General features: G+C 41.8%; 1 protein-coding gene across 1 annotated transcript in view; it reads right to left on the bottom strand.

Moving 5' to 3' along the window:
* Nucleotides 1-6291: 6291 nt before the first annotated feature.
* LOC144492727 (matrix metalloproteinase-15-like) overlaps nucleotides 6292-13063 on the bottom strand; it is an 84164-nt gene continuing 77392 nt past the window's right edge. Inside the window, exons 8-10 of the mRNA XM_078211090.1 lie at nucleotides 9733-9883; nucleotides 8672-8787; nucleotides 6292-6853 (exon numbers count right to left, since the gene is read on the bottom strand). Coding sequence (XP_078067216.1) covers nucleotides 6420-6853; nucleotides 8672-8787; nucleotides 9733-9883 — 701 coding nt within the window. The 3' untranslated portion in view covers nucleotides 6292-6419. The remainder of the gene's footprint in view (nucleotides 6854-8671; nucleotides 8788-9732; nucleotides 9884-13063) is intronic.

Below are 13063 nucleotides of genomic sequence, written 5' to 3'. Positions count from 1 at the left end.
GGGGGGGGGGGTCGGATATGGGGGTGGGCAGATTTCGGGAGGGGTCATGACATTGGGTGGGAGGGTGGAACATCAAGAGGTGATGGAGGAGGATTGGACATCAGGGCGAGGGGGCTGCAGAGTTGGACTTCGGAGCTGTGTGAGTAGGGTCTGGAGGGGATGGGGTTTATGGCCAGGTACAGAGGGGGAAATGGTGTCAGGTCGGGAGGGGTGGTGGTTGGGGTGGGAAATTCCGTGTGGGTTACGAATTGGGGAATACCTTGTGAGGTGGGGTGCTTAGTTGGGAGGGTTGTGGGGAGTCCCTTGGGGTATTGGGGCTTTCTCTAAGTACAGGGCTCACTCTGGGCATTTAATACAGTTATACTGAAGTTAGTGCTTTTATTTCATCTTACTTTTTCAGAGTAACAATAAGAGTGTTATTGGCAGAACCATCCAGAGTTAGCGATTTAAATCACTTTGTTAGATGGTTTCCAGCATAACGCAATTGTTAGCCCTTCTGGACAATTGCTGGGTAAACCCTTACTGCAAACTTCTGAGAAGGTTTTCCCTAGTGCATCTTTGAGATTCCCCCCCCCCCCCCCCCCGCCCCCCCCCCCCCCCCCCCCCCCCCACTCCTCCCAAATCCAAGGCTGGGGAGGTAGGAAAGTATAGGCGTTTTCTGGTACAATTTTACAAACAAGCATTGTGTTGCTACTTATTTGTTTGTATTGTCTTACTTCTGAGTTGTTATATTTTTTGTGCTAGTTTCTGCCTGAACAATATAGTGTGAGTATGGTACCTTTTGCGTTTCAGAGCAGGAGGTAGAACATGATGGGGAGCTCATGTGTGTCTCAAATGTTTAACACGCTGGTAAAATGGTAATGATATGTCCTATAGCATGTTATCCTATGACACGCGTCACATTTTAAAAGTTTCAAATCAGAGGAGACATGGTCCTGTTTATAGGTACCGATTCTGCTGTGAACCACTATTGCAATATATTGCCCGATCAACATTGTACTACAGATGAGAATTATTTCTCATTCTGGTGTCGCGAATGTGTGGACTATATTGTGTTACTGTGTTTCCTCATAAAACATGAAAGAAGCCACTGAGTAGTCACTGCAGAAGCAGGGAGTTTCATTTGTGGTATTTAATTGTAACACACGCCCAGCATGAACCAATTTTAAAAAAGAACATCAGAAACTCTAAATACATGAAAAAAGTTATCTTAAAAATAAAACCATACGCCTAACATTTCTTTCCAAATTGCATGATTTCTAGGAACATTGAGTAACAGCGAGAGGTGCAGAAACCGGTATCAGATAACAAAATAGTTCAGTGATGATGCTCCCATATTTAGTTATTTATTATTGTTTTGTAAATACCCGCAATACAACTCTAACACGTGATTATCTAGCTGTACTATGTACAATATAGGCGGTTAGCTGCCCAGATCACATTACAATACCCTGATGAAGTCACTGTTGAATATCTCCCTGTTACTACAAATTAGCACCAAATTCGAAAGGTACCTTGAAATCATCACATCATCATGGACTGATGACAGAGCTATCCTACAGTAAAATAATTCTAACTGGGCATCACAGAATCGTGATTCTGAAAGTTTTGAATTTGGGGGCAGCTTCTGCACCCTTTGACAGTGAGGTTAGAATAAAGAGAAAGACTGTTAGATGCGCCCAATTTTGATAAATATTTAACATAAAGACACATGCAGTGTGAGATATGGACCCAGTGTCCTCTCTGACCAGAACTGCCACCCATTTTGTTCTGGATCAAACAACCTAGTTTTTGACTGGACAGTCTGAGCAATTCTAAAATGTTAACTGAACAGTAAAAGGCTGTTGTTCAAATTTCAGACTGCCTTTTTATTTTCTTTTGTGAACCTGTGGTAATCCATAGAAAGATTACGGTGCAAAAAGAGGCCATTCAGCCCATTGTGTCTGTACTGGCCAAAAAGAGAAAAAAAGAACCAGCGGCACATTTTAATCCCATTTTCCAGCACCTGGTCCATAGCCTTGCAAGTTTCAACATTTCAGATCCAGATAGCTCTTAAATAAGTTGAGCTGTGGCCATCATGGCATCCGGTCATTACCCAAAAGCTTCTTTTGATCTCTTTACACTCTATGCTGGTGCAGCATATACTTGGCTACCCCAAAATTGAAGTATGGGATTACAAAGGCATTACAGAAGAGGAAGACTATTGGCTAGATCATCCATCTAGAAAAATCTGCAGTCACAATCACAGCTTTAATTGTCTCCAATTGATTCCAAAGTTTTGACTGTTTTGCCAGGAAACCCATTCCAAGTATCGATTATTCTAAAAACGAACTTCCACATATCAGCTCTAAACTTACCTTTCGCCAGATTGAACCTATGGTTCATTTTCTTAGGGCTGGTCTTTAGAAGTTGCGGGGGGGGGAGGATGCGGGGCGGTACCGTTCATTTTGCCTGATTAAAAAGTCTTGTCAATTACCAGCCAGGAAAAGTAAATATTTGCTGCCACTGCAATAACAGAGCGGATGGCAACAAGAAGGGAAGTGTGGGGCTTCAGCCCGTCACGGGAAGGAAGTCTTGCCTTTGGTAGCTGTCAGCCAATCTAATAGGCCAGCAGCTCTTGCTCAGCAGTGCTAGAGTTCAGTTGTGGGTGCTGCCAGGGCTGCAAGCCAGCACAGGATGAAGTCCCCAATGGATCCTGGACTCAGGTAAGTCTGGGGGACTGGGTGAGGAGGTATCAGGCACCTTGGAGAGCAAGATGTGGGGCATGGGTTTTGGATGCAGGTAGGAATGAAGGAAGGGGGTATTATATTTTGGCGGTTGCTTCCGATATGCAAAGGGGCATGTCATACTGCTGCCCTCGCCTGGAGATAGTACCTCCTCTCCTTCCTGCCCCTTTAAAAACTTTTTAAAAAAGAATGGGCTGCCTACTTCTGTCTGCCTGCCCGCCCATACCAACTATTTTAATGCATTGTAAATAAACTTAATTGACTCTTAATTATTTATTTACGCACGGTGGGCAAGCTGTCAATTTCGGTGCCTACTTAAGATGGGGTACAGATTGGGGTGGGTGAGAAGGTGGTGGGCTAGTTATCCTTCATATTTTCCTTCATATTTTATATGCTTGATGAGTTTGGGAGGGGGGCGGGGGCATGAAAATCCAGACCCTATTGTCAGCTAATTTGGTGTTTATCATTTCATATTGTCCATAAGCTTAACTCTCGGTCATCTCCTGCCAAAATTGAAAACATCATGTTTCTCTAGGCTTTCCTTACAGCTGCTTTCTCTGGCATTAAGGATCAGCTTTATGGGCTCTTCTCTGCACTACCTATGGGGTTTGAATATCTTCATGAGCAACAGTGGACTTAGAGCAATATGTTTGAGCAGTTTCAGTATGATTTTTTTCTGACTTATACTCTACTTTCTGGACTCAAACTTATATTTGCTTTACAACGATGGAACGTGTTATATGCTGAGCCTACAAAAAGCCATAGGTTCCTTCCAATTTCACCCTTAGATATTTCAACACTATTCATATTTATCTCACCCATTTTCTTCTACATTTACCTGCATACAGTTTCAACTACCACTCTCTTGTCCATTTATAGATTTTTATATAGCTCATTTTTGTATATTTTCTTGGCTGCCTCACATTGATTGCATCATCTGGTTTAGCATTTTGATGAAGCAACATTTAGATTTTGAACATAGATGCTGTGATGTACTTTAAACAGGAGAGATTCCACTACAGATCCTTTTGGTCATAGCACACAGTAAGTATTTCTCCCCATTCCTGAACCCAGCTCCACCATTTCAGGTTTTCTGCTAATTTTTCACCGGTTTGTTGCAGTTTTTTTTGTGGAGCACTTTGTCAAAGGCATTCACATTTCTTAATATTCCTCATGAAAAGAAAGCTTTCACAAAGTCTTGATATTGGGGAAAAAAGTGATGAATAGTAAAAGGAAGGAGAAACATCAAGCATTTAGAAATTGCATGGTCAAAGGGAAAGATGTTACAAGTTTTTGAAAGGCAGGTGGTTTAAAAATAGAAAGGAACTGTGGCAGCTAAACATGTGGCCAACAATGATGTTCTAGATGTCACAGGGAACAAGGAGTTGAGGTGGAGTGTGTGGGGATGAATTGATGGAGGAAATACAGGAGGAGGCTGTGGGTTTGAATCAGTGTTTAGAATCTTGAAATCAATTTCCTTGGGGCATGGCAAACCGCTGAAGCTCAGAAAAAATGGAATGATGAGAATGCTGAATTCTTGTATGGGTGAGAATACAAGCCCTAGAGTCCTGAATGAGTTGTATTTTGTTGAATTTGGAAGCAAAAGGGCTGGTTAAAAAACATTATAGGTGATAAAGTCATGACTGGAGTTTGGGGTGAGGTCGGGAAGGATGGAGCTGAGTTGGGCACTGGTGCAGATGTGAAATGGAGGTTGAAGAATACACCAAAGTTCTACAGTGGTTGCTTTAGACTGATATGGAACAAGAGAGGCTAATGGAGGCAGGTCAATACTGGCAGCTATTGAAAAGGAATTTTCAGATTCGCTGAAAAAAGTGAAAGAAACTTCGGACCTTCTAGCTCTTAATGTTGCAAAGCAGTTAGAAAGTGTATCAATAACCTTTGAAGCAAAAAACAGGTTGAGTTCAATTTTGTTGGTATATACTTGAACCTGATCCTTATGTTTCACCATAATATGATTAAGAGGATTGTAGATAAATAACGAAGCTACAACACATAAGACTTCAAGGTGGAGGCTAACCTTTGCTGTATTTTGTGGCAATCCTGATTACCTCTTTGAAGTATATGTTGAAAGGAAGGCTGCAAATCTGCACTCAATCAAAGTTGCGTTTGAACTTGGCTAAAAGTGACAACCCTATTCTTTAGGCATCCACTGAAAGTTTTTATATACAATATTCCTTTTAAGTCAAAGCCATCAGATTACAAAATGGAGGGAATTTTTCGGCCATTCATGCCAGCAGGATTCTCTGGTCTTGTTGCAGTGGATGGAGATTTAGCGAGCTCCAAATTTTCCGCCCTTGCTTACAGCGATGGCTGCACATGAACGGCCAGAAAATTCTGTGGGAAATCCTTCTACTAATTGATTATCTTCATTTAATTGGATTTCTGCTTCCAATATGGAGGCAGGCCTATGGTGTTAACAGAGTCAAAGTGCCGACAAAGACATCTCCACTATTTATATACAATATATTCTACTGATGAAAAATCAATCAGAATGTAAATTATCCATAAAGGGCATTTTTTTAAACAGTTACCTCTATCCAGTTAAAAATCTGCCTCTAGCTTGACAAGAGAGACTGTAATCAGCAGGCTTTAACCTTCAGCTAGGAGAGACAAGTCTGCAATCAGCAGGCATCAGTCTCTGGATTGCAGCCCAGAGTTAGGTTACAGTCAAGGAGACCCTGCTTTCAGCCTGAGAAGGTAAGCTGGACTTCTGGTAAACTATTTTTTCTGATGCTTTACGGCAGCAACAACCCAATCCACAGGAAAGGCACAAGTGCAAAGCTTTAAGAAAGAAATCAATAAAATTCTTTGGTCCTCTACAAAAATCTGGTGAAATGGAATGATTTTCTTTCAGTAGAACAGGTCTGACCACAACAGAGTCATAGTGTTGATAAGGACATCTTATAGAATCCACTAAGCCTAAATTATGAGAGAGCAAATTACAATATCCTGGTGTTTGTGTTAAGTTACAGTAATTATTTCACAATGAAACAATGGAATAGCAGCTATCTCCCAATGAGGCAGTGATTTTCTTAAAGCTCTGTGGCTATAATTAGTGTAACTGCAACAATTCTACGGTATAGAGAAACAAGGTTATTTTTTGTGGCTGCTCCAATGAATGTCCAATTTTTCTATGGCTCATTGTAGCTGTCAGCAGTTGTTCTAACACCAAGTCATGATGATCCAAGCTAAAATTCAGAAAATATTCAGCTCAGAAGTGAACATTTTTCAGTGGACTAAAGGTTGGATAGAAATTATTTATGAATTAATCCCAATGAATGATGTGCTCAAACAGTAATAATTATTTCAAGTGTTTTGTGCCTTGTGGTTCATCATCTCTAGTCAATGATACTCCTTTTGGAAACCCAGTAGGAATCCTTTTTCAGGCTAGGCTTCACTTTTTACCAACTTACTCAGCACAGTTAATGGCATGGAGGTAAAGAGGCACAGAAAGCATTCCTTGGAACCACATCACAAATTCTCTTAACCCAATAACACTGGGACCATCTCAAAATATGCCAAATTCTCTACATTTCTTATGTTTAATGCCTCACTTAACAGCATTGAGCAGGACTGTGTAAAGTAAAACAACAAAATTGAGAAGTAGTGTCACCTGGACTCAATGTCTGTGACCCAAGGATGAGCCATCTAGTAACAGCACCAGTGTGAACGTCAAACCCACTCCTGCATGGAGCGTTTACAGTATAGCAGGAGTCTTGGTGTTCCCTTCTTCTGCAGTTGGAGGATGGCATAGATCAATCCCAGAATGCAAAGCAGTAAAATCAGTGGGACTATGACAATTACTATATTCATGGTTCTAGTATAATCATCCACGGGGATATTAATATGGATGTCCACTTCTTCTTCCCTCTCTTTTTCCTTCTCTTCCTTTGTCTCACCTTCTTCATCATCCCTGTTATCAATGTCATCAACATCATCAGCATCATCAACATCCAACTTAGGCTCCTTTTCATTAAAATCAGGTTCAACATCCAGATTGCATCCCATCCAGTCACGAAGGATTGATTTTGGATAACCAGGTTCTGTTCTCAGCAACTGATTGTTAAACTTCCAGTATTTAGTACCTTTGTAAAAATGCGTGTAAGCTGTCAATCAAAATTAAAACAATTTTAGAGATGCCATCTCAACAGATTTGAAGGTTACACAATTACAGTCAGAAATGTTGTGCAATTAACTCATTCAGCATTTTTATTGGACATTTATTTTGTTCACTGGTTGTACTTTATTCACAATTTAGACACAAAAACACAATTGTAACTTTGCAGATGTTACCAGTTTTTTGGGGGGTGTTTAGTTAATACTGCGGAAGATTGCAACACATATCAAGAAGACCTCAAAAAACTTGGTAAATTGATTTCAAAAGATAATTGTATGATATTAAACTTGGTAAGAAAAATAAGGAGGTCCTATATTATATGGAAAATGAAAAATTAAATGGGGTAGAAGAGCAAAGCGATTGTGAACACAAATACATAAATCACTGAAGGTAACAACATGGATTAATAAAGCCATAATGATAGCACACCAAGCACTAGGGTTTATTCCTAGAGGGATAGAATTAAAAAGTGGAGAAATTGTACTTAACTTCTATTGAACCTTAGTTGGACCATGCTTGTAGCACTGTGTACTTTGCTGGTCACCATATTATAAGAGGTGTCCAGAAGTACTGGAGAGGCTGTAAATAAGGATTTGCAGGGATGGTAACAGAATTATGAGCTTGTATTTATTAGGAAAGGATAACAGCTGGGTCTCTTGAAAAGACAAAGATGAAGGCTGCCTTAATAGAGGTCTATAAAATTAAGACATGTTTTGATTGAACAGCCATAGAGTGTTTCCACTGGTAGAGAAGAGCAATACTGGAGAATATTAATGTAAAATAGTCACCAAAAAATCAAATAGGAAATACAGCAGAAACATCTTTACTCAGAGGGTGGTAAGAATATAGATCATGCTACCAAAAGGAGTATTTTTTTTAAATTCATTCATGGGATGTGGACATTGCTGGCTGGGCCAGCATTTATTGCCCATCCCTAATACCACTTGAACTGATTGGCTTGTTAGAGCATTTCAGAGGGCATTTAATTGTCAACCACATATTTGTCGGTCTGGAGTCGCATGTAGCCTTCTTTAAAGGACATCAGTGAACCAGAATGTGTTTTTATGACACTCGACAATAGTTTCATGGTCATCATTAGACTTTTAGTTCGAGATTTTTGTTCTACTGAATTCAAATTTCACCATCTGCCTTGGTGGGATTCGAACCCGGGTCCTCAGAGCATTACCCTGGGTCTCTGGATTACTGGTCCAGTGAAAGTACCACTGCGAGGCAAATCATATCAATGCTTGTAAGGGGAAGCTAAATGATGAGAGAGAAGGGAATATGGAGTTATGCTGAGTTGGATGAGGAAAAATGGGAGGAGATTCATGTGGAGCATTAAAACCAGCATGGACTGGTTAGCCCAAATGGCCTGTTTCTCTGCTGTACATTCAAAGTAATTCTATCTCTGCGTAAAACTGGGAACAGCTGGTCCCTGAAACATTCTGGGTGATATTTTCCAGCCCCGACATAGGTGGGCATTGAAATCGGGCCATAAAATTCCAGCCACAATGTTTTATGCACAACATAACTGTTAATGTAAAGTGATAACTATGTGACTACTTTTACTGCTGTAATACTATTGCATGGCATGCTTTTGTTGGCTGCAACATCTTTACACACTTTAAAATATGATGGCTCTATGCCTACATCATAGAATGGTATAGCCATTACCGGGAGATAAACACAGTTTCTTTTCATTTGACAAACAGAAGCAGGTTCAAGCATTCAACAGTACATACTCATCAGTTTCCACTTAACTGGACTCCCTACTTACTCACAATTTCCAAAATGGATCCTTGCTTACCTCCATTGACAGTGAGGAAGGCCCCCTTCGGTGAAGATGGGATTCCTTTCCAAACACTGATGGACTTTGGATAGCCACTATCTACTGCTCTCTTCTCTTCACTGAAGCGCCAGTATCTGAAATCATCAGAAAGTTTGTTCAGTATTCAATGTTAAGCAGCATTTTAGTAATTGTTTTGCAAACCAACCCCCCAAAACTCACACTTATTCTTTACACACGGGGAAATCAAGTTGGGTTAGACAAATCTACATCAAACACCACATAACGAGAATCAAACCAGGCGAGATAAAGCAATTCAAAGCAGCAAATAAACCAAATGAAATATGAATAGCAAAGCTATACAATGTACTATTTAAAGCGCATTGTGCATGGGGCATGTAATTGAACCCTCTCAGTGCATAATCTACATAGGGTATACTCTGTTCTTTCAAGTTGTCCTCAGTTAAGATTACAGTTACAGTTTATGCAAGGTTTTAATTAGTACTTTAAAAGTAAAATGTTCCAGAGATGTGAAGGTTGTTGTAATCATGCATTTCTGACTGCAGCCAAAACTCTCTTCCACAGTCCCACAGGATCACAGCAGATGCCTCTCATTCACCACATTTATCCCTTTCCAGGTTGCTTTGTGAAAGGTGATCTCAACCCCAGGCAGAAGCAGTATAGGTTCAAAGTTCCTTCCATGGTCCCACTACCCTTATTCTGCTGCTGCAGCAGTACCTCCATTGCAGGACCATTGAATTTTCCCCCGCATACTGCACACTTCCATCGTTTTTATTGCATGACAGGCTGTTTAAGCTGGATGCCATGAATCTTTCTGTAGTATCTAATTTGAATATATACTTCTGTTGAGGGCTCCATTCAGTAATAACAATCATATACAGTGATCCATCTAAATCTGGCTGCAGGTTTTCAAGGGACATGGATAAAGATGCCCTCTGGTCCAGCACAGAGCTTTTTGGATCAAGGAATGTCCAGATTTTCGCTCTGATATATCTTAAGTCAGTAAGAAATTAGATCTAAAGTTATGCCAAAGTGAAGATGGCACATAATTCAAAGCAGACCTGTCCCCTCTGAAGAAGTACGTCTGACCAGTGATCTCCCACCAAATGGCTGCATCAATCCTGTCATGAGGCATTCCAGCACCAAGTTCCATCAGGTGACGAGGATACCCAGGCTCCAACATCGCCTCATTGAACAGCCAGAATTTATCACCTAGAAATGAAAAATGAATTCTGTTTACTTTTCAACCTGAAATGAATTCTAGTCACCTGTGAAACCTCAAGGTTTTTTTTGTTTCTTTTGCTATCACAACAAAAACTTTGGAAAGGATTTTTCAGTCTTGCCCAGTGTGGGACTGGAAATCCCCACCCGAAGTCAATGGACATTTTGCTGGGTGCGTTAAATTTTCTGTCCCACCTGCGGCAAAACCCACAGTGAATGGAACCATAAAATTTAGACAGTTATTTTCAAACTCAGCAAATCAATTGCACTGAGGTTATTTTATATTCTGAATAAGCTTTGAGCTCAGTTTTTACCCATTTTGTGTGGGATGCACACTTCGGCTGAGGTGGGCAGATTAAGCTCCTGCTTTAAAATACAAGCACTGGAAATTTCCTTGGGGTAATTTCCCATTCGGCAATCTGGCTTTGATGACAATTCAAATGGACAGGAAGAAATCCTGAGGGAATTCTCTGCACCCGTCTTCTGCATTCGAAAAATACATCAGTATAAATGGACATCTAGCCACTGAGGAGTACGTGCAAAGAGCAAAAAAAAAGTAACAAGCAATTTGTAGCCAATTTGTTTGTTCTGGCACTTATGTTTTCATGAACTTTAATCCAAATAACTTACCTGGTCCTCCGCCTGCACCATTCTGATTTCCCAAAAGGAATTTCCTTTCTGTCTGAAGTTTTTGGGAGAGGTGGAGGAGAGTTTCAGACACGTTTGGCTCCATGAGAAGTGCTACATGGCCATCTGGTAGCACCTGCATACTTGTATCATCAGACACGGTTAAAGCACCTCAAACAACAGACTGTCAGAGCCTGGGAATATTCTAATTTTCCAGCTAAGTTGTGACAGTGGGTGTGATTACACAGATGCATGTGAGAGCCTGAGACAGTTCTTAGTTCTTCTTCAGAAGCATACTATGCTATCTGAATGTTGCATAAAATAGGCATGCCAAGGTAATCATCAAGCAGTAGAGACAATTAGCTGTGTCTGCCAAAATATTAACATCTCTATAGTCAGTCAGTTCTGCCTGGTAATCATTAGGATCTGTTTCTCACAGTATCCAATCAAAAGTGTTACCTTCCCAAAGAGCACTTCTCAGATAAACTCAATCATTACAGTTTTATCCAAGTTAGGTAGTGAAGTTGATGTCACTTGGTGTTGGGGCAGGTGCTGTCACCATATTTAAAGGGCTGTCAACGCTGCAATCACTGCTGTTGGAAAAAGGAGTCTTCCCCTTGCATGCAGCCTTTAACCACTCTACTACCTTCAACAATTGTGCTGCTGTTCCCTGACTGCTGACCTTCACAGGGCTGACTGGAAGGCTACAGCAAGAATGGCAGCAGGAAGACTCTAGATGGCTCATATTTCAGAGATGTCTTTCTGCAGTTTCTCCTCCAGACTGTGAAGGTAAGGAAGGAGGTCCTTGTCCCAAGGGATAGAAGAAGGATGTGCTACTTGACAAAGCAAGTCTGGAAGGAGTTCAGCAGCTGTGAGGCCACCCCCCCCCCCCCCCAACTCGGTCCAGTTCCACAAGCATGTAAATGAATGAATATGCTCTGGCATGGGGTTGTGGGGGGTGGGGGGGGGGGGTGGGGGGGGGGGGGGGGGGGCGTAATTTCTGTCTCCAAGGTTGTTGGGGTCACGGCCAATGAATTAAAGGGCGAGGGTTTGGCAGCATGTGCAGAAGAGGAAGGTGCACAGCATCTAGGATGCCAACATTCTGCTAATAATGTGTCGGCGACATGCCATCAATAGACCAACAGTGCTATTGAATGCAATGTCAGGCCTTTTTTCAGGAGAAATTCTTATAATGCCTGTGAGTGAGGCTGGACTGGAGGGGGTGTGTCAAACCTCATTGTGCTGACTCCATTTGAGGAGAAAGTTTTTGTTGCTGTCTGAATCATCCAGGTCCATATGTAGAGGTGAGATAGGAAGAAGGCATGCGTCTGGTGAGACAGCAAAAGGCAGAAACCAATAGGAAAACAGGACAAGACAAGTGGGAGGTGATGGATTTTGGTATGATGCGATGAAGGTCAAAAACCTCATTCCAACGCTAGAACCCTCGGAAGATTCATATCGGAATCTTTAGATATAGCTACAAGTGTGTATAGTGCCTGCAAAGTCTCATCTCTCATGTTGCACATGAGTAATGTTACTGACCTTTGTTACTTTGTGCAGCTGTGGAAAGGTCTGTGATATCCACAAACCCTCTTACTTCTGTCTCTCTGTCACAGGTAAAGCCTCTTCTGCTGACCCTGGTCTAGATGCCAGACTGTCGCTCTCCCTGCCTCTGGAGTTGACGTGAGGTGGTAGATGTCGAGCGTGAGGTCTGTGGAGATTGGTAATATACCAGAGGGGTTGCATGCTCCAGCCCAGAATGTGAAGGTGTCCATCCAAGCCATGTACACTGTGGTCATCAGCAATGCCAACAGCACGGGATCAATTTCTATACCAGCTGACGTTGTCCCTGAAGGCTGCCTTCTCAACCTTGCCCCTTGCCTAAGGTGTGATGATTCTCGGGTTAAATCACCAGCAGTCAGCTCTCCCCCTCAAAGGGAAGAGCAGCCTTTGGTCATCTGGGACAATGGCAACTTTACCTTTATGACGATCACCCACTCTTCGGAGTGTCTAGCTTCCTCCATAGACAGACAGACAACTGTCCTGGACTGGCAAACCAAGCATATTGCAGATGCAATCTTGGGTATGTTCTCCGACCTGCACACCATCATCCTGACTCTGAGCTCAGGGGCCAAGAGACAGGGCGACAGATGGACTAGAAGCATGGGCACAGACCCACCTACTGTTATCCCACAGACAGCAACAGAACATCCTTCTGTCTCTCAGCAGGAATATTCTAACATGATATACGCTCAAGGCCTCAGCCGCATAGAGGACACCTGCCAAAGTCATCCGGGCAAGGGAGGTAGTGAATCAGCAGCCTTTCTCCAGTGCAGCTGCAAGTGAGGAAGAAGCACTACGCCAGAACACCTGTAAACATATCACATAAACTTCACAGTAGTCACCAAATAGGTCACATGGGTGGGTTATTTTTGCCTGTGAATGTTAAGTGCAAGTCTGTCAGTAAAACCTGATCTCATCGTGCCTCATGCAGTGTTTTTTTTATAATATCTTGTGGCTGTGGAACGTCTTTCGGGAGATAGA

This window comes from Mustelus asterias, chromosome 4 (genome assembly GCF_964213995.1).
Source record: "Mustelus asterias chromosome 4, sMusAst1.hap1.1, whole genome shotgun sequence".
Taxonomy (NCBI): domain Eukaryota; kingdom Metazoa; phylum Chordata; class Chondrichthyes; order Carcharhiniformes; family Triakidae; genus Mustelus; species Mustelus asterias.
The sequence above is the reverse complement of the archived record's forward strand: the minus strand, read 5'-3'. Positions and strand labels throughout refer to the sequence as shown.